Source organism: Oreochromis niloticus, linkage group LG7, assembly GCF_001858045.2.
Source record: "Oreochromis niloticus isolate F11D_XX linkage group LG7, O_niloticus_UMD_NMBU, whole genome shotgun sequence".
NCBI lineage: Eukaryota > Metazoa > Chordata > Actinopteri > Cichliformes > Cichlidae > Oreochromis > Oreochromis niloticus.
In genome coordinates, this window is record NC_031972.2 from 20,755,255 (window position 1) to 20,777,559 (window position 22,305).

General features: G+C 41.6%; 2 protein-coding genes across 3 annotated transcripts; one reads left to right on the forward strand and one right to left on the reverse strand.

The window, feature by feature from the left end:
- The first annotated feature begins 1,613 nt into the window (after nucleotides 1-1,613).
- Nucleotides 1,614-11,164, forward strand: wbp1 (WW domain binding protein 1). Its single transcript, XM_003455573.5, has 4 exons — nucleotides 1,614-1,874; nucleotides 2,973-3,075; nucleotides 4,159-4,326; nucleotides 5,304-11,164. The coding sequence occupies exons 1-4, from the start codon at nucleotides 1,812-1,814 to the stop codon at nucleotides 5,822-5,824; spliced, it is 855 nt and encodes a 284-aa protein (XP_003455621.1). The 5' UTR covers nucleotides 1,614-1,811; the 3' UTR covers nucleotides 5,825-11,164.
- Nucleotides 11,165-13,573: 2,409 nt separating this feature from the next.
- On the reverse strand, nucleotides 13,574-22,235 carry lman2la (lectin, mannose-binding 2-like a). Of its 2 annotated transcripts, XM_003455572.5 has the most exons (9): nucleotides 21,919-22,228; nucleotides 21,501-21,619; nucleotides 17,232-17,349; nucleotides 17,046-17,128; nucleotides 16,902-16,934; nucleotides 16,409-16,570; nucleotides 16,183-16,297; nucleotides 15,126-15,251; nucleotides 13,574-15,043 (listed from the first exon to the last, which is right to left on the reverse strand). In XM_003455572.5, exons 1-9 carry the CDS (start codon nucleotides 22,184-22,186, stop codon nucleotides 14,901-14,903), a joined length of 1,167 nt encoding a protein of 388 aa, XP_003455620.4. In that variant the 5' UTR covers nucleotides 22,187-22,228; the 3' UTR covers nucleotides 13,574-14,900. The 2 variants fall into 2 exon arrangements, with proteins under 2 accessions (XP_003455620.4, XP_005460257.3); XM_005460200.4 differs by lacking the exon at nucleotides 16,902-16,934 and having other exon boundaries at nucleotides 21,919-22,235.
- Between the last annotated feature and the right edge of the window lie 70 nt (nucleotides 22,236-22,305).

Genomic DNA, 22,305 nt, shown 5'->3' on the forward strand with positions numbered 1-22,305 from the left:
AAAAGTATCTTTCTAGAAAATAAAAAGAACATAAATAGTTAATTTGCTTTTTTCTTATTCACTTCAGGGCTGATTTTGAGCTAATTTTCATAAAATTTTAATAACATTATTTTATCGTTATCATTATTATTATTAACGATAATTGTAAACTAGAGAGTTCAAAGATTATAATACAAAAAATAACATACAAATTAAATAAATCGCAACAGATACATAGAGGAAAAGGCGAGGAGTGAGTTTTACAGGCACATTAAATGTAAAAGAAAAAATCACTGTTTTTAAAGCCTTCTTGTTATGAAGACTGGGAGAAAAATTGGCGGCCACATAAAGTCCTACTTTCTCAATAAAAATAAGAAAGTGTGATTTCTTGTAGTTCTGGCTTTAGTTTTCAGGAATTTCTTTTGTGGAACCAGTTCCCAGTTTGGATTCAGGAGGCAGACGACACCCCTACTGGGCGATTGGGCTTAAAACGGCCTTTTTGCATACAGTTAAGGCTGGATCAGGTTACCCTGTATCCTCCTATGCTGCAATAAGTGTATGCTGCTGGGGGCTTCCCACAAAGCACTGATTTTTTCTTCTTCACTCACCTTTTAATTTTCACACTATGAGTTTATGCACCATTCTACATTCAATCATTAGTTATTATATGTCTTTTGTCCTGTATCCCTTCTCTTACCCTCAACAGGTTGCGGCAAATGGCTGCCCTCGTTCTGCTGGAGGTTTCTTCCTGGTAAAAGGGAGTTTTTCCTTCCCACTGTCGCCAAATGCTCATAAGGTGTTGTATGACTGTTGGGATTTTGTCTCTATTATTGTAGGCTTCTGACCTTACAGTATAAAACACTTTGAGGTGACTGTTGTTGTGATTTGGCATTATGTAAATAAAATTAAACTGAATAATTTGAGAACTTACATTTTATCTCATCAGCCTAATATGGAAAAATGCTCTATAGTCTTTTTCACTAAAGTCAGTGCTACAAAATAAGACTAAAATAAATGGTATCAGGTCTTTGGGCAAATGTCACAAAAAGAGCAGAATAGAACTTTATTCATCCCTTGGGGAGGGACCATAATTTCATTCCAGCAGCACAAAACCAGTTCACCATAAAAACAAATAAGAAAACCCCCCCAAAAACAAGCAGGTACAAATAATTAACTATAGAATATCAGCATCTATATCTTCTTTTTGTAGGAAGATTTAAAGCGCTGAATTAAATCTATTAAATGTTCATTTTTGGAAACTTTTTTAAGTCAAAGTCCTTAACAAGTTTACTTTCATGGTAAGTATGGAGGTTGTCTTTTATGAAATGTATAGGTGCTTATTCATGGTATTTCTCTGCCCTTTGTTTTTTTTTAAGCTTTGCATTAAACTTTTTTGACCTCAAAATGTTGATTGAAGAAAAAGTTTCAAATCCCAGTGCTTATAAATAATGAATGGTTAGTGCTGATTATCGCTGCTTGGAGTGATCTTATCTTGTGGCTGAAGAGTACTCATAATATATAAAATTTGATCAACAAAACTTTACTGTTTGTTTGAAAGAAGTCATTTTCCGCAATGAACTTGAACCTGCATTCTGTGAAGTCATATGCTTTCTCTTGGGCTCTGTTCCGCACACACAGCGCCCCCTGCTGTCCAAGCCTGCGCACCTTTTCGCCTCAGTACCGGCGCTGTACCTCAGATTGAGAACAACAAAAACATGTCCGAGAGGTTGAACCGTTACTAGCTACAGCCGACTGCTGTCACCGCAACAAGTCGTCAATTCGACGGACTGCTATATGATTCCCGTCGTGACAACGGCCGACAACCCAGAAAGATGGCACAGAAAGCACTGGGATCCATTGTTGGTCTTCTTTGCACCGGGACCTATCTTGTGCAGGTAAGCCTCCGCTCGAGCTCGCGGGGTCGGCGGATGCTTCAAGGCGAGGCCGCTGCTCGTGGGCTGGGTGAAGGCCGCTTTCTGTCGAGCCTTTTTGTCTCCTCCACAAAGGAAACTGGGCACGGCTCGGCACTGTATTGCTGGGGATGACGTCAGTTAGTAAAAGTTTTTCGATAAAATTTCGACAGTAAATTTGTTTTGAGGGGTGGTGAAGCTGGGGGAGCTTGAGAGGAATATTTAATTTTGTCTGTTTCACAGTTTGGGTCGCGGTTGTAGAGATTAACATTAGCCGCTGCTAACTGATACCCGGCAAATGGACGTATTTATTCATAGTTGTTGATTTTAGCAGCACAGACGGGGCAGCCAGCCAGCCGCAGTTTGTGCCTGGCTTCCCTTACAGAGTCGCTATGTTAAATGTCGACCAAACAAACTGAAACGATTTGAACTTTTTAAAGCTTTTAAGCAATTTGCTGTGAATATATTGGTTAAGAAATGCTTTTCGGCCTAGTTTTTGATAGCCCAATGCCATTATTTTATTAGTTTACCATGAAAATGAAAACGAAATTAGACGTAGCCAGACGTCTTACTGTCACAAACCAACCAGCCCTTCCCCGAGTTTATTTTACATTTCTGGTGTTATCTGTATTATTTTGCTGTATTGCTTTTGTAAAGGTTTCTCTTATCAATCATATTTCTTCATGATAAGCAGTTGTTGTCTTTATAGCCTCAGCTTTTCCTTATTTCTTATCTTAAATGCTTTGAATTTAGTTGGTTGTTACACTTTGTAACGTAAAGGAAAATGATAAGTACATAACGTATATTGTTATTACTTTATTATTACCACTGTATCTGCTGCTCTTACAATGGCATCCAAAATAAAAGGGGGGGGGGTTGCATTTAAGTGGAGTGCACTTTTAAATGTCTAAATATAGGTTACACGAAGGACAGAAAAATGGCACACAAATGTGAGTGAGTCAGGTTAAACAGAAATCCTAGAAATAGGGCATTTGCTCAAGAGTTTGCTGTGCATTTTCTTGTTAACTTGTGCAATTGATTGTTGACTGAAGCCTTTGCTTTGTTTACCTTTGTGTATTTAAGGGGAAGGAGTTCTGTTTTGGGGTAAACAATGAGCAGTACCGCTGTGAGATGGGGTACTGCTGTGGTGAAACAGAGTGCTGCACTTACTACTATGAACTCTGGTGTAAGTATAATTACTATTTTCGGATTATTCATTCATTTCATCATCTAATTCAGATATATCACACCATGTGTGAGATCTATAGATAGATAGATATATGTATGTATATTTCTTCAGACTCTGCTTAACTTTTGGAGTTGGCTTTACTTTCACTGTTAAATGTATTTAGTTTTCATGTAGTGTTGAATTATTCAAATGAACCTACGTAAACTGAGAAGTAAAAGTGAAATAAGCCTGTGACTGAAAAAAATGTCCTGGTTTATTTTAAGTGCAGAAAGACAATGTTTAATTGTTGTGGATGTTTTAGGTGTGCTTGATATCGTAAATGTGGAGATGTTTAGAATCAGGCTGTGACTTTTTTCATACTGCAGCTTTGGTGCCTGTTCTTCTAGCAGGAACCTCACCTGAAAGGTCTCTTTTGGGTCCACTGAGGAAGACAAATAGCTAGTACCTACCTACTCAGCTCGATACGACACAACTCTGCTCGGTTTGGTTCGTTTTCCATTATGATTGAGTTTTCAGACTCTGGGACCACGGTGTTTGTTTATGTGTAGCCATTTCCCTTGTTGCTGGGTTTCAAAAATGGCGGTTTTGATTCATCGAGTCACGCCATTTACTATCCAACTGACATGCAGTCTGTTGACATCTTATATTTGGATCAATTCAGATTGCTCGGAACCCTGGCTAAAAAAGAGGCTCATACCAGTTACTACCACCTAGTGAAAACCCTAAAAACTGAATAGAGTTGAGTAGATACTAGTGAAAAAGTGTCATAAGTACTAATTTTAGGGTAGCTCCCTAAAAACATCTAGGCAAAGCTCAGCGCTAACTGGTTAAACTCAGAAAAGAGAACTCTTGTCAACTCTGTTTTGTCTTCTTAGACACCACCATCAGCAGTGATGAATTTCCCACCATGTATTTGAAGCTGTTGCAAAATTATTTCCTTCACCTCTGAAGTCCTACACTGCAGGAAAATAAACAAAAAAAACTTTAAAAAATCCCAAAAAGGCTTATAAGGGAGCTATTCCTGTGTGCCCCGCATCCCCTCATTGGAGGAGTGACTTTTGAGTTTGTCCCCTCTCACAGGGTTCTGGTTGGTATGGACCTTAATCATCATGCTAAGCTGCTGTTGTGCCTATCGACACCGGAGGGTTAAAATGCGTCTTCAGCAGGAGCAGCGCCAGCGTGAGATCAGCCTCATGGCCTACCAAGGAGCCTCCAGCTCCTTTATTTCACCTCCACCTCTCAATTTAAGTGAGTAGTTTTCCTCCTCGTGCTGAACATAGTCCTCTAGGTTTCTATTATTTTGCAACCTGATGTAGTTTGTTAACCCCTAATTCATCCCTGAGCTGATATTTAGCCATTTTCAGAGTCATGAAAATCTGACAGGCTTCATATTTGCAGCTTCTGTGGGCACTGCTCAAAGCTCCTGTCCGTATTCATAGGTTGGTACATTGAACTCTGCTTTCTACCACAAAGGTCCAGTAATATGTCCATGGTACAGCAGCACATCTTGGAATCTTTATCCCTAAAACATAATATTCCATGTTCTCCCCTCCTCCTAACAGATTAAGCAGCTGCCTTTTTCTCACAGTCATGATCTTAGAATTGGAGAAGGTGATCATGGTAATCTTGTTATACAAAGCGTGTATTACATAGTTATGGTCTGAAGCTGGCAGAGCACAGCAGAGATGCCGCTCTAATGTCAGCGATCACTGGACCTCAGCTTGAACATGATATGTCCACTGATATCACAAATAGGAGCTGGATAAGGTGTACACTTACCAGAAGCCCACTCCAAACACGCTTGACTTCATATCAAGAATGTGAACACAACTCTAACTGTGTGCATACTTAGACAGTGACTCACTTTGCACAGGGACCCTGGCAACATGTAGTGTAGTTGGTTTTCACTTCAGATCGGTGTCGGCACAATAAGAAACTATTTCTGTGTAAATTCATAGATTTGTGGGATCCACATTTATATAAGTTGAAAGCCTTTAAAAGGAGTCAGAGTTTGAATCCCAGTGTGTGCTTTCAGGGTTGTTAGTTTAGACCCAAAAGTGACTGAGCGTGAACTTTTTTCCTGTATAATCAACAGTTTAATAGACTTTGTTTTGTAGCGAGTGTTTCCTGACAAGTTTATGATTACCAGTTAGCACATTAAAGTTGAAGTTAGTTGATTATAATGATCGTTCAAAGCTGAAGCTTCTGTATCTGCTGACTTTCAGGATTTTGGAATGACTGCAAGCTTCCTGACTATGAAGAGGTAGTTGGCCACCCTCCGACACCTCCTCCTCCTTACTCTGAAAACCCTCCTGAGTGTACCCCTGTAGTCGTTCCACAAGTGAACCAGCCGGACGCTTCTTCTGCGCTGCAACCCCTCACCGAGGCTGAGCCGAGGGTGGACTGTCAGGCCTCCGGTTCGTCATCAGACCAGGAGGCGGTGTTGCTCCCAATCCAAGTACAGTGTGCGGCAGAGGAGAATGTAGAGGCGGCAGAGGAGGATGAGGAGCTTGTGACTCGGCGTCGGCACGTGACCGGCGACTCAGGGATTGAGGTGTGCGTTTGCCAGCTTGATGTAGACGAAGGCTCAGGGCTTGAGGAGGAAAGCGAAGAGGAGCAGCGTATGTGTAAGGTCGCCGGGAGGGACTGCTGCTCCGCCCCCCAACAGCAAACCTTAAGACAGAAGGAGCACGCCTCAGAGCTGCCTAGCCAGACTAGCACCAGCAATGGAGACCACATGGTGTGATCCACAGCGTAACTAACCAGCCAACCGGTGCAGCTTCATCATCACCACAGGGAGACCGTCTTGTGTTTTAATTCTCTAAACTAACTAACTTAGACATGACATCTAGGTGATGATGATAATGATAAATAATCCTTAATAGCTCCTGATTAGGAAAAATCATTGTAATGTGTGGACAATTTTTTTTTTTCTTTGCTTTTCTAATTGGGGAGCAAACAATCATGTGTTGTAGCCCCATTAGGTGTTTTTATTTAGTACTAACCATGAGAAAGCTATTGGATGGTTAGAAGACAGCAGTTGATTGTGATCGAAACCAGAATTGACGTCATTGTGACTCTCCTTTAGCCCTGCTGTCATATTTCAGGCCTTGGTCAAAACATCTCCAACCATCCTTCCTGTCTAACATTTTATCTCCGGTGGAGGCGATCATTCAGGAGCATATCAACGCAGTCAGCTGCATTCCTCTCGTATCTGCCCCCCCCCCAGCAACAACTAAGCAGAGGAAGCAGCAGCAAACATCTCGAAACTGTAGGATGAGACTGGATGAAATCAACAAGAGATTATTTTTAATTTTCCCCAAAGCTCTGTGCGTGCAAGACTGCGGCCTCTGCTGTGAAATCCAGGCACAGCTGCGTAGTGATGTCACGTCTGAGGTCATGATAACCAGCATCTGGTGTGAAGACTTTGGGACTCGAGCGAGGAAGGCCGTACACTCACGGAAAGAGTAAAGAGTTTAGTTCATTCTTAGGATGCTGAATGGCACACGAACCCCCCTTTTTAGACGACTTTCTCCTCACCCTTTGTGTAGTCTCCTCGGCCATGTCACCAACAGTCAGCATGACATTTGGGATACTCAGCATTTCAGCGGTTTATGGATTGTGTGCATGTAATCTCACTCTGGTTGTAGATTGCATTAAATCCATAGTAGTGATGCCACCAAACTTATTACTTAATAAAAAAGCCTTGCGGTGGCTCTGTATTGCCATGCTCAGTGTGTAGTTTGGATGTTGATATAAAAGAATGCGGTTTTCATTTCGTACCCAGCTGTGCTTCAGTAAATGCCACAGGTGTCACTTTTAATTGCAACAAAGCTCCAAACAGGGGCTGCTGGAGTGCGTCGTAGTAGCGGTTGTAATGCTTGGGTGTTTCAGTGCAGTAGGGCAATGTTGAGATGTGTGTCTGTTTGTCTTTCAAAGTGCTGTGTTGCCTGGTTGAAAAGACTGAGGTGAGGTTACTATTAAAAGCACTGGTGTTTTGCATGAGGCATGGTTTATGTGTTTATATATGAGCTCATTTGTATCCTGGGAGGAGATGTGGATCGCTTTTGGGGTTGTGTAAGAAAGAAATCATCAGCCAAATCAAACATGCGGAACTACCCGCCTGTGGCGACCCCCTTGTGAATAAGGGGACTGACGAAAGTACCGTTTTAGAATTTTTTAGTACTTGTGCTACTTGCTTTGCTTATTATTTTGTTGCAGTAATAATGACTGCACAGGTTTGAGCCCCGATGTCGGGGAAAAGAAAGGGACTGAGGTTTAACATTAGCTGTCTGGATCTAATATTTTTGTGTTGTTTTGACCGTGTGCGCCATGCCGTGCTGATAGCTTGTTAGCTCAGGCTGCCTTGGCTCTCTATCTGGCCCCTGTAACTCTTGGCAGTGTGAGGGGATTTGCAGTGGTATTTTCCATTGGCAGCAGAGGGCCCGGTGCATTAGCAGGTTGAGATGGATGCAGGCTGTCCTCTGCAGTCAATTCGGTGTTGGCACAGCAGCCAAATCTATTGTGACTGACTGCATGCTGCTTGTGCCGCACACCGTGCAGTTTGTGTTTAGAACATAGCCAGTCAAACCGGTTGTAGTCAGATTTAGAAATTCTTGTCTGTGCAAGATGAGCAGTAACTGATAAGTTAGCAAATATTTCATTAAGAGTTTATTTTGGAACAACGGTGAATAACTTTTTTCTGCTCTGATAGCACGTGTCCAAACGGACACAGTGTAGAGACTCAGGTCAGTCAGTCTGCTTCACACGCGCACTCACCAAGTCCTGCTTCCATTTGGCCTTTATCACCAGTAAACGTCTCGGTGCAGTACTCTATGTTCTAGATGATTTCACCAAGGGTAACAATAGTTCACATGCACTCTCTTGTCTGTCTGTTGCTTCACAATCTTCACATGTGTTTAATTTTTCCTTTAAATACCATAGAGTTAGAAGACATTTCCATCTGGCAAAGTGGGGAACAAAAGGCTAGCATTTCAAGCTTCCTGGTTATATTTATGCAGCTTTGCGTGCCTCTTTATTTTCAGTGCTGAATGAACTCTGACAAGGACACATTTGAACTGAAAATTGTTGGCCCTGTTAGCAGAACACGACACTTGAGTTCTGTGCACAAATATGTAATTTTAGGCAGCTCTGTGGCTCATGAATCAGTTTCGTTTTTTCCCCCACCTAGCAGCAGCCTGTTCTGGTTGTGGCTGTGCATGCTACAAAAAAAGAAAACAAGTGGGCCACTGCGTCAGGCGTGTGAGAGCAGAATGAAAATATGTGAATGCACAGCTGCCTGAAATTTCATATTCATTTAAACAGGCGTCTTTAAACTTGCTGCGATGCCGTTATACAAGATTAAATAGAGGTTTGCAGTCCGTGTGCTGTGCGGTCGAGCCGGTGCTTTAACATGAAGCCATACTAACACGACAGCGACCTTATCAGAGAGGCAGTCACACTGTGAGCATGGCTGCACACCCATTAGCATAAATGATAATAGACATTTTGTTTGCCAACACACCTCGAGCTGCCTTGGTGCATTTCTACAGAGCAAATGTCTTGATTAAGGAGCTGCACAATTAAATATAAATTATAACCTCTGTGTGCGGAAGCAGATGTGATACTGCCTTAAAAAGTAGATTCATAGTCAGGTTTTTTTTCCTATGGTAACATTTGTGTTTGAAGCATGGTTGCTGTAGCTAGAATATACATTTCTGAGAAAAGTGTGCTTGTGTCTTAGAAAAGGATGTGGTTGATAAACATTAAAAAGCCACAAGATTTGAACTGTTCTGTACAGCGTTGTTACCGGAGGGGCGGTTGTGGTGACTTTAAAATCTGTGTGTAGTTAGCTGTGGCACTGACGGAGTACGTTCAGACCACGTAGTTTGTGCTCAGTCTGTTTTAGGTTTTTTTCTCCTCTCTTTGAGGTGGCTGTTGGTTTAGTTAGTGAAATATACTCATTTGAAAGCATGAGAAGAGTAGAAAATGTCCTTGTTCGTGTTTTCTATGGCTTGTTTTCCATTTGAAGGATAAAAACTGAGTTTCTGAGTTTTTCCAGAAAGAGTTTCTTTTTGTTTGTTGCTAAGGTGGATCTTTTCTTATTTGTATACATATTTAGGGTAATAATAGAGCAGGGCAGGTGGGTGGTGGGGTTAGGGAATGAAGAAGGGAATATGGGTTTCTTCTGTGCAGGAGTGAACTGGAGGTCCGTGGTTTTCCCCCATTGCCAAACAACTGCTATGCCTCGCTGGTTTTCACATGTTTACTGAGAGTAAGGGCTATATCGGTCAAGTCCACCCATTTCATCGAGCGATTCACCTGTTCTGCGCTGTTCTTTAAAAGCCACCAATGCCAAGGTCCGCTATCTGAACGCGGTCAGAAGCGAGTCACGTGATCACCGTTTGGACTTGGCTGTCTCGTGATGTTGCGGTGGAGCTTGTATTTATCTAATAGCTGATTGTATACGACCACATATGTTTGTTTTATAGGCTTTAACTTTGCCTTCTTGTTTTGTCGACCTCAACAGAGATCCGTGATGCAGCGTAACCCACTGATCCCCACCCTCCCACCCACACACACACACACACACACACACACACACACACACACACACACTCAGACACACACACACACTCACACTCCTCCGCTCCCCCAAACCAGCGGCATGTTCTGCTCCGTCGGCCGTTTATGGGCTGCAACTCCACCACCCTCCACCAGGCTGCGTCTCGATAACAGAAAGTGTAGCCAACACTGTAGCTGCTCGTTTTATTCTCAGCTGCACCGTTCCTCAGATTGTCGACAGAGTAAACGTACCAAAGCCTTCGCCGTCCTCACGCTTCACGGCTCATCACTGTTTCGTACTCTCAGGGTTACCTCTAGCGAGCAGTTTGAAATCGACACCTTTTTCAACCGCGAGTCTCATAAAGCCAAAGCAACTGTTTTGCTTTTATTACTGTCTTGATATTTCGTCTCTGCATCACGTATCTCTGTGAAACGTACTGATCTAGGCTATGCAAAAACATGAACTTACTGTTATATGCTGCGACCCCCCCTGCCCCTGTTTTACAGTCTCTCTGTCGTTTTCTTTGTGGGCACCAGTACAAGCAATATAACTCTCAGTACTTGTGACACTGCACTATACTGTAATCTACTTCGGTTGGTCTGTGTTTTATCTATTTGTTTAAGAAAAACTGTTTAAAAAGAAAGAAAAAATACTTGTAATGCTACTACAGTGATGTGGGGAGTGTCTATTGAGGGGCTTGAGTTAAAATGCCATTTTAGTTTTTAAATATATATATATATATATATATATAAATATATATACCATTTCCCCTCTTATTTTTTGGCTTTTTCTCTCTGCTTTTCAACCACTAACACTTCTGCTACAAACTTACAGATGAAACACGTTTAGTTGAGTATGCTGAAAGAGTCGATTATAATATTATTATTATTATTATTATTGTTATTATTTGGTCTGTTTGACACTTTTCTGTCCCTCAACTTTTTGTTTTCCATCTTCATGAAATTACAGGCTAAATATGTAAACATGCCTTTAATCCTCAGTTAATACAGCACCACAGTTTTTTATCTATATCATACACATGAAAGACCTCAACATGGAACACAGTCAGCTTGGATCAGACCAGCCATTATTAGTAATACTTTGCTGAGCCCTCAACACTGTACTGAAAACAATTCAGTGTGATTGTGTCCATCAAACCTGTGAACTGTACTATTTGTTTTTCTCAACCATAGATTATACCAAACAGATGGGAGGCACATGTCTTTGAGCTGTGTGATTTTTCTTTGTTTTATTATTTTTTTGCCAAAATGGGAAACATCCACTTTTGAGAGGGAAGGCATCTATTTAAAAAAAAAAAGCAACTTGACTCTTTCTACATTGTTTTCCTAATAACTTAAAAAGAAAAGAAAAAAGCCAAAATAAGTAAAATAGAAAAACAATAAGCACTGACTGACAGACAAAAAATGCTTTGGTTTTGTAAGAAGTCTGCTGTGTACTCTTTGGGTCATCATTTGTATTTTATTTTTTTAATAAAACAAACATTGGCGCTCTGCTGATCGACTTTGAGTTTGTCCTTTTTGTAGAATCCTGTTTTCCTCAGGATCAATCAAACCTCAGAGGCTAAAAAAGGTTCCCCACCCCTCTTGTGCCCACATATTGATTGGAAGGATGACCACATGGTTGAGTTAATGCGCCTCAGGCATTCAGTCTGATGGAATAACTGTTAGAATAACAGAGCCTGCTGTTCAAACACTGGGAAAACAGGGTTTAGCTGGCACACTTGTAACTCTTTAAAGTTGAAATGGTCAAACGAGTACCAACTGAAAGCTTTAGATGTCACCTAAAACGATATATAAAGCTCATGTTCACGCGATTGCTAAAATTATTGTAATCATGATTAAAGTCAAGCTGTTCCCAACCACAGGGTTGGCACACTGAAAATGCTAAAGTTACATACTTCATTCATACCAGAACCAGAGAACAGGCAAGTATTCAACACAGTTCATGCATATTTTAACCAAATCATTTGTATGAGGGTGGTGTGAGTGTGTGTATGCTCTTCCTATCTGATCCTCTGGCTGTATTTGCTTAGTGTCCTGAATGGTATGTTGAAGTCCTCACTTGCATGCCTGTCTGCAGCATAAACTGTGCTGGTGTCCGTCTTCTGTCTGCCATTTTTCTTCAGTCATTTATTTCCATTTCGACACCTTCAAGATCATTTTAAAGTTTCACAACGTTTCTAAATGCTGAATTGTATGTTCAAGAATGAAACAGATTCATTGAAATGAATTCAGTTCACAAATTTGCAACCAAATTGACATCCCGACATGTGCCAATGAACCCCAGTCACATTAAGGCGTCAGACCTCCCCACTGATGTTATGATGTTCTATCATTTAGAACATCCATCCGCTTCCGCTTATCCTTTTCAGGGTTGCGGGAGCCTATCCCAGCTGTCATAGGGCGAGAGGCGGGGTACACCCTGGATAGGTCGCCAGTCTGTCGCAGGGCTAACACACAGGGACAGACAACCATTCACACTCACATTCACACCTAGTGACAATTTGGATTATCCAATTAACCTATCCCTAAATTATATATTAAATTATAGCTGAAGCCTATCACAATCAACTAAAATCAACACATTTTCTATATCAGAGCTCAGAATTGGAAAGTTATCCTCACAGTAACAATTTGCCTTTCAAGTTTTTTGCATTGTTCGGTGTCATGAGGAGGAATAAACTTCAGACATAAACTTTTTTGACCCATCTCAGCATCCTGGTGGTGTATAGCTCTATAGAGAAGGCAGATTGTAGCCAGTCACCTTTTTGGCAGAACTGATAACACGCTGCAGCCTGCCCTAGTCCCTGGCGCTTGTAGTGCATCTTTTGCTGTGCAATCTTGATGAGGAAGCTGATTTTTAGCTCCTGCGATATAGAGAGATGGAGTCTGTAGGCGCTGGTAGTAATCCACTATCACCTCCACTGTTTTCACAGCACTAAGCTCCAGGTTATTGTGTCTACAACAGATCACCATATTAAGCCTTAAAGGGAACCAGTGCTGACAGACGGAGAGCCCATCATATGTCTGGCAGTTTCACATGCTTCTGCCTCCAGTCATACAGGAAGTCAGCGATGCAGCTGCAGGTACATGCAACTGGGGCGGCTTGTCCTGCATGATGGTGTTGGAAGTGGAAATAGTCCATAAAGTAACCTGGAAAAAGTTCCTGTAGAGTTCAGGTGCTGGAGAATGAAGTGCAGTGCCATGTTAACTGCATACTCACTGACAGTGAAAGGCAGTCTTTATAACTACAGAGGACAGAACATTGGGTCTGTAGTCATTAAGGTTTATGATCCTTGATTTTTAGATACCTAGAGAATAACAGTGTGTAATGAAACCCTCCTACAATCACAAATAAAATAGAAAAAAAGGAAAATTGGGGTTTCTGTGCCCCAGCTACAGACATATGGAGAAATGCAAATATTACATGAAAAGGATGGGTTCTTATATAGTGCTTTTTTACTCGAGCACTCAAAGCACTTTATACAACTTGCCTCATTCACCCATTCATACAAGAACTTTTCTACACCTATGACCTTTCTATCTAACATTCACACTTGATGACATACTCCACCTCCTGAGCCACCCCAAGCTTACCACACCTGGTTGGGGAGATCTGCTAACATCTAATCGGAAAATTGTGGTGCTTCCCAAAGTATCCTTGGGTATCCTGCTTTCTGATGCATCCATTGGCGTGTGAATGTTAGATAGAAAGCTCTTAGAAAGCACTATACAAGAACTTCATTTACCATTTAGCTTCTGAGATTGGGCGTGTTCAGGGTAGCATGGGCGTAAGCAATGACAGTAGTAGGGCTGTACTCATAAATGTGTAAAAACACAGTAAGCCATCTTAACAGTGCTCACTACCCTCTATGCCATTAAATACATCAAACACTTCAGGACACAGAAGCAAGATAAAAACTGCTAAATTTATTGTAAATCCTAAGTCACTGACTGCATACATGAGGCACAGTTTCATAAAAGATCATTTAAAAAACATAAATAAGGTAGTGCGGTGGATAAAGTGGTTACAGAAACAAACGAAGTTTCCAAAGACTGCACAATAAATAAAAAGCACCACCTAAGAGATATGATGACGTGTGGTGTAGACCATTCTCAGACCATACAGCAGAAGACGGAGTCGAGTCAGCACCCAGACTCGTACGAGGCAGTCTTGTCCCAAACCGGTACGTATGTGTGTTCACTGGGGAGGGGGGACGGAGGTTACGTTATTAAAAGATGTTAATTTAGTTTATAATATGCAAAAAAAAAAAGTTGGTCTCTCAAGCTAGTTTACTCCTAGTGCTGGTCCTAAGCCTGGGAAAATGAGAGGGTGGTGTCAGGAAGGGTGTGACGTGATAAATAGAAACAGAGATGGGGCCGAAAGAACCATCTTCTTATAAAGTAAAACAAACATAAAACAGCAGTAGTGAAAATAAAAAACATTTTTTAAAAATGCACACACAGACTAGGGTAAAGGTATGAAATATAAACATTTTGACAAAGCAACTGACTTAAATTGATAATTTCCCTGAAACACTGATCGTTGCCATTGACACATGCTATGTGTAGATAGAACGGCTAAAAGCTCACACATGATGTTAACAAAGCAGATCACAGTTAATTAAAACTAACCCACACAAACGCCATGCATGCTAAAACAACAATAAGAATATAGAGCACATAATACAGCACAGTATAAACTGAGAGGCTTTTCTAATGCAAAGAAGCGGATCAGTGGCTTTTGCTAATATTCGATTAGCGCTTTGTACTGCAGGTAATTAATGGGCTTGCAAGCAGGAACACATCAGCTTACTTAAGTAGATTTCTCAAAGCTCAAAACCAGTGAAAAAAATATCCTCCAAATCCAGCAAACAGTACCGAAACACAAAATATAGCTGCTCATGAGAAGTCAGTGAAGGTGCTGCACATCTGCTTTGTATCATGTACAGAGGTGGAGATGGTAAGGCCAAGTTGGTGCACGTCAACCGGGGGCGGGGGGGTGAGGACAAAGTGTGAATTGAGATCCTGGTTCACGGCTACTGATGGCAAAGTTGGAGTATGGCTTTTTGTGTAGCAGGGAATACATCCACTCCCCTTCCTGTCAAACTGAGTTGTCCTCGGGATTTTAAACAAAAACAAACCAGTGCCGGCTGACAGCAGCGTCTCACTTTCAGTGCAGTTGTGTCCGCGGACCACGATAGCTTTTACAATCGCCGTCTGCTTTGTTGTTGTCCTCAGTAGAAGCGCTTGCGTCTGTTCTCGTTCCAGTGGCTGTACACCACCAGGCCGATAACGATGAGGAAGATGCACCCCACCATAGAGAAGAGCACGGTGAAGAAAATGGCTATTCCGCTCATCCCCTCATCACTCTGACCCACTGAAAGAGAGCACAGCAGTGAGTAAAAAGCACACCCTCTGATGGAAACTCCACTAAGTGATGCGCGACTGTGTTATCTCACATCTGATAAGCTCCATGTTGTCGACACTGGGTATGGTTATCACGTCTTCTTCCTCCTCCTCTTCTTCTTTTTTGCTCCGCAGCACCGTCAGTTGGTAGAGTTTCATGGAAATTATATCATGGTTATCTATTAAGTAAGAATCAGTAAATGGAAATGTGAAAAAGAAAGCTAAACAGATACCCAGAGATTAGGAGCTAATATGGAGTTCTAGCAATCTTCTTGCACTGTAATTCAGCTCAAGTGAAGCTGGTGTTTTGAATCGATGGTAAGATCATTATTTTCACAACTAAACTGCTGATTTAAAGGTTAAAATCCCAGCTCACAGCGCTAAATATTCACAGCCCTGAGGCCATAATTTAGAGTTTTAATATCTAAGTAGAGTGTCCTGTTACACAAGGCCAGACAACGACAATAAACACCATCTAGTTTCTTTGTTCTTCATATTTTTACGTTTCCTAATCTCATTTTTACTACAGTTTTGCAAAATATACTCTTATCTGCTTGATGGTGGCGTGAGAACTGACAGGTCTGCTACTTGGTGTTAGACTGTGATGATCAAATGTTCCCCAAATTCTTTGGAGAAGTGGATTTTCACATTTAAACCTCTTCCAGCTGCTCCCTGTATGGTTCACCACAGCAGATCTGCCTCCATCTCTACCATCCTCCTCTCACACACCAACCCTCTGCATATTGTCCTTCACTGCATCCATTAACCTCCTCTGTGGTCTCTATTTTTTTGTGTTTCTGTCTCTTTTTCGAGTCCATTGTTCTCAGAGTGTCATTGGTTCACTGAGTTTTTTTCTGTCTGTCTCTCCCTCTGTTTTTCCTTTGTTTTGTACTAGCTTAAATAAAGGCTCGATTTCACTTCATTCCATTGTTTCTGCGTCTTGCAGTTGGCTCAATGCCACACATGACCTCTGAAGCGCACAACAACAGCTTTAAAAAGATCCCTACAGATAAAGAGTAAACCCATCACTAGTGTTGTGTGCATCAGTCTGTGGTGGGTTTATAAAGATCAAGCCAAAACCAGCCATGTTATTACTCTGCACATGTTTACCTGAGAGATCTCCAGTGATTGCTGAAGCACCAAAATAATAGCCCTGTGGCAACCGCACCCCAGGTAGGTCCAGGCAGTCCCTCCATTCATGCTGCCCGTCGATATCTATCATCACCTGGGCGAGACATTTCCATTTACTTCTAAGGTTCACCACTTAGAAACAACGTATATGATACAAGCTGCTTTTTCCTGCACGCCAAAATAATTCAAAGGCTGTGTCTCTCACCGTGAGCCTGCGGCGGACGTATCGGATGAAGAGGAAGCTATCGTGCTTGAGGTTGCGCACCATAGCGTTGCAGCCACCCAGCTCTGTGGGCCGGCCATCCCGCTCGTGGTCGTAGCTGATGCTGCCATTCCCCACCATTGCCAGGACGAAGGGGAAGATCCTCTTGTGGTCACAGGAGGAAAATTAGAGACAGAACAGGGTCATGGCATTTTAATAAGAGTGAATCCACATTAGTATGACTACAGTGACAGCAGCTCAAGCTGGGAAAAAGAAAAAGGGCTAAAGGAGAAGAAGAAACAATAAAATGGAGAACAATTAGGAAATGCAGGCTCACTTCCTATTATGTGATTGTTTTGTGTAATTTTATAACATTTTATTAAGTATGACCCAGCTGTAACCACAAACAAACCATGTGGGGAGGGCAGAAAAAGGGTTAAATGAGAGTGGAGGCCAGATCATAGGGAGAGGGTCAGATGTTAAAAACACTGGTTACCTGTGTGCGAGGAGTGTATCTCTTCTTCTGCGCCTGTATCCAATTGTGTGCACAAAAGAAGAAAAATACAGCCCCTTTTACACAAACTGGCACTTGTTAAGCCCACAGCGCACCCGCACAGTAATCAGAACCACAGCAGCGTACCTCTATGTGTTTCTCCTCATTGGGATATGTGTCCACAAAAACGCCCAAGCCAGTGAAGTTGTCCTTATTTCCAAAAACAGGCCCTGGAAAAGGATTTACAGACAGAGTGCTGGTAACATATAAAAACTAGTTCTTGTAGTTTATTTAGCACATGGTTAGGTTTAAATTACGTCCTGTAGTGCTTACCTTTCTGCATGCGTTCCTTCGTGTACCAAATGGCCAGCCCGTCACCATTCAGGTTCTTCTTTCCTTGCCCGTGAATTTTAAAGTGCACCTGCACCTCCCAGTCCTTCAGATGGCAGGGCTAAAACACAACAGGTCCAATAAGCTACAGAAGTATAAGTTAAAAGTCTTTGGTAGGCCTAGTCCTGTTCCACAGTCTGGTTTCCTTTTGAGTACATAACGTTTCACTGCCTGCTACATTTGATATAGAGCTTTATTAGGTGTAGGTGAGCTGACTACATGGATAACACTTAAGGATGGGTTGAGGTCAAGCCAAGAGGAAAGGAAAATAGAAGCAGACTTCATCATTTTAGTGAGTCCACAAAGATTGAGGTAGATGCATGAGGTTTTTAACCCAACCACAGTCATGAGCAGCAGACGGTGAGGGTGTTTGTTTACCAGTGTGAGATAAAATCAGCAGGGTTACAGTAAAGATGATGGTGGATAAGCAGTCAAGCTTTTGTTGAAAGCAAAAGCCAGCGACTGAAGCTTCTTACTGTAATGAACCACATCTAACCAATTCTTAAAACCAAATATCACCGTCATATTGTGACTGAGCATAACAACGTCAAAAGTCCATTTTTTAAAGTCAGAACGGTTTCAGAACAAAACGACTTAAACTGAAAAGTTAGTGAAGCCTCGGCCACTGAAGACAGGCTGTGGTTATCACCCAGTTTGTGTCAGTCTACACCAGCTCTTATCACGGCCACACAGTCATAGCATGCATTTGCACAATAACTATATGTCTAAACCTTCAATGTTCCTTGCAGCAACTACTGAAAGTGGAAGAAACATTTGTGCTTTACTATGGAGCAGGGGTGTCAAACATAAGGCCCAGGGGTCAGAATTGGCCCAGCAATGACTCCAATCTGGTCCACTCTTTGGAAAATGTAAAGGAGGGCATACATTTAACTGTATTTTCGTAAATTTTACAGCTGATGAAAACTGCACCCAAAGTCTTTCACACAAGTGAGAGAAAAACAATTAAATATCAAGCACTACATTTCCTTATATGCGGATGATGTTGTTTTGTTTTTGTCAAATCCTGAGCGATCTGTTCCTGTACTCTTAGATGTGGTGAGGTCATTTGGGGAAATCTCAGGTTATACAATTAATTGGCAGAAGAGTGAGTTTGTGGCTTTAACTGCAAATTTGGATGTTGATTTTTTAAAAGTTTTGCCTTTTAAAATTACAGACAGATTGAAATACTTGGGTGTTATTTTGCCTAAGGATCCTAAATTGATCTTTAAGTTGAATTATCTTGAACAAGTAGAAAAATTGAAAATAGATGTTGAGAAATGGAGGGCTCTCCTTATTTCCATGGTAGGTCGCATTAATGTAATCAAAATGGTTTCCCTTCCTAAATTTTTATATTTATTTTTAAACTTACCTATTTTTCTGAATAAGCAATTTTTTAAAGTGATCGACTCAGTAGTATTACCATTTGTCTGGGGCTTTAAAACTCACAGGATATCAAAAGTTCATCTATGTAAGTCAAAACTTAAGGGTGGATTTGCTTTGCCACTGTTTCAGTTTTATTATTGGGCTGCAAATGCTAGAACTCTTGCTTACTGGCAGGAAGGGTACAAAAAAGTTAAGTCTGCCAATACCCCACCTTGGGTGGTCATAGAGAGTGGTGGGGTTGAAAAAGGTTGTGGTCTACCAGACACTTCGATCCACACTCCAATATACGGTAATCATGCATTTCCACCCTCATGTTTAGACGCCTCTTTTGAGGTCTGGACACAGAAAGGTATTATTACTCTCAAAGATTTATATATTGACAGGCAGTTTGCATCATTTACTCAGTTGCAGAACAAGTTCTCTCTCCCTGCGTCACATTCTTTTCATTATTTACAGATAAGAAACTATGTCCGTCAGAGTATTGTTAATTTTCCATCTCTTCCGGAAGAGGGGTCAATTTTTACACTCCTTCTGAGTTCCCCGGATTCTAAAAAGTTGGTTTCTGGTTTTGTGAAAGCCTTTTCTGAGTATTTAAATTTTAAATCTGACTTTTTGAAGATGGCATGGGAGGAAGAGCTTGGTTTGCTGATTGGAGATGAGGTGTGGGAGAGGAGTCTGTGTAGGATCCATTCTTGCTCTATAAATGCAAGGCATCAGTTAATTCAATTTAAAGTGCTTCATAGATTTCATTATTCAAAAACTAAACTGCACAGGATTTTTCCTTCTATCAGTTCGATATGCGATCGTTGTAAACTTGGAGAAGGCTCTCTTACTCATTTGTTTTGGACTTGTCCCAAATTGTATAACTATTGGTTGGACATTTTTAATTGTTTTTCTGATATCTATAATTGCACATTAGAGCCGGACCCAGTAATTGCATTGTTTGGATCTTCCTCTTCCCTTTTACACCTCAGCTCTGCTGCACAAACTACAGTTTTGTTCGGAATGGTAATTCCTAAGAAAATTATCTTGACTCTCTGGAAGTCGGATATTGTACCTCAATTCAAAATGTGGCTCACAGAACTGACTGCTCTACTACATATGGAGAGAATTAGGTATACATTAGCGGACAAACTTAGTAATTTCTTTGATGTGTGGCAGCCATTTTTAGACCATGTATTAAAACAAAGCCCTGTTTGATCGATCACCAATAACTTAGCCTACCACCTTAGCGTTTTATTTTTGTTTATTGCCAGTGTTGAAGTAGTATTTTTGTCGTTGCAGTGTAAACTTTTGTCTTATTTGTGTGTTTTAGCCCTTGCTGTTGTGTTGTCTGTTGTTGTTTTTTTGTTTGTTTGTTTTTTCTTATATCAAAAAATGTCAATAAATATATATATATATACGAGAAGAAAAAAAAAACAATTAAATAACAGAATAGACAACAGAAATGTATAAAATAATAATAGTAATACGTGAGAGTGGGTGTTGAAATTACACTTCTTTTTCTTATAGTGAGATATAGGGACTTTTACTAGTCCGGCCCACTTAAGATCACAGTGCACTGTAGGTGGCCCCTGGTGTAAAATGAGTTTGATATCCCTGCTTTACAGAAATCTAGCAAAACATTTTCATGATTCGGTACTTTTGGATGCTCCCTTATTTCACCACAATGTATGGATCTGCATATTGGGATGAGAGCATGACTATCATTAGCTCTCACACATCCCTCATTTCTAACCCTAGTATATCTTGCTTATTTACCATGTAGTAATAATCAGGATTTACTGCAGGGCTGGGGTGTTAGCCCATGTTGCTGTAGCTAAGTAAATGTTATAAACAGGAAACAGAGTGCACGACTCTGTGTTTAACTTCATCAGGCAACACAGTGGAAATTATCCTGCAGGATTTCAATCTAACCCTCACCTCTCCATCTGCAGCTCTTTACTTTGGCTCTTACAGTAACTGTAAATACAGTGTTAGCTCTACCCTTTTTTATTTTAACCTGCTGTTACGAGTACAGCTGAAACGACACTATATATTGCCAAAGGTATTGGGTCATCTGTCTTCACACATATGAACTTGGGTGACATCCCATTTTTAATCCATAGGGGTTTAATACGATTTCGGCCCAACTGTTGCAGTTTTAACAGCCTTTACTCTTCTGTGAAGGTTTTCTACAAGGTTTAGGAGTGTTTATGGGAATTTCTAGTCATTCCTCCAGAAGCTCATTTGTGAGGACAGACACTGATTTTGTACAAGAAGGCCTGGCTCACAGTTCCCCCTCTAATTCACCCCAAAGGTCATCTACTGGGGTGAGGTCAGGACTCTGCGCAGGCCACCCTCGTTCATCTTCATGGACCTCGCTTTATGTACTGGTGTGCAGTCATGTTCCCACAAAGCTGGGAGCATGAAATAGTTCAAAATGGATTGGTATGATGATGCATTAAGAGTTCCTTTCACTGGAAATAACTCCTGAACAACAACCCCACACCATAATCGTCCCTCCACCAACCTTTATACCTGGCCCAATACAGTCCAACAATCACAGTTCTCCTGGAAACAGCCAAACCCAGGCTTGTCCATTGGATTACCAGACGGAGAATCCACTCCAGAGAGCACGTCTCCACTGTTCTAGAGTCCAGTGGCAGCGTGCTTTACACCACTGCATCCGACACTTAGCCTTGAGCTTGATGATGAAAAGTGATTGTAACTTTTTTTTTTAACAGCTAAAGCTAAAGTTAAGTCAAGGAAATAATCAGTCACCAGACCTGCTGTTCATGCAGTATACTGGGAGTATGTAAACTTGTACACAGTGCAGCCTTTACTCACAATGCGGCTCCATATCGCCCCCTGTCTGCTCTGCATGTCAGGTGTCAGCCGCACCTGCTCGGTGGTTACCATGGCATCGCCCATCAGCTCCCAGTGGGAGGAGCTTGAGGAGCCCACACCTGGTAAAACAATCAGCACCCATTATTATGACAGCAAAACACAGCTCACTGAGCCTGAGATCAAAGTGATTTGTCAGCGGGAGGGACGGAGGGGGACAAACGCATGAAAGATAAGAAAGCACAAAATATATACCGAGTGTGTCACTATGACAATGCCACTAGACGAGATGCATAAGAAATAGAGTGATTTAATCTTAGAAAAGCGGCTAGTGCGTGCACGAGTTCATGAGTGAGTACATTATTCTGGAAATATCTGTCCTCGCCCCTCAGCGCGCGCCCCCCTCCTGTACCACAGGTACCTTGGTAAGGCTTGGAAAGGGAATGCTCCCGCTTCAGGAACTCCTCCATTTCGTGGTCATCGTCGGCAAAACACCGGCTCAGAGTAAAAACCAGAAAAGCGATAGTCCAGCGAAATTTCAAAGGCATCTTCTTCCCTTTGCATGTAAAACCGAGCAGTAATTTGGAGCCGCTGTAGAGACTGCTGCTGCTGCTGGCGGCGGCCATCGTTGCTCTAAACCCAGCCCACTCAACCGTCACCTTCACTCCCATTGGTCCACTGGGTTGCATGGCTCGTGCCCATTGCTCGGTTTGGCTGTCAATTAAAAGGAATGGTTTTGACACGCTATAGGACTATACAGTTGTTTTAAATAATTAACGGGATCGTATATTGTGGAAATATTATTCTA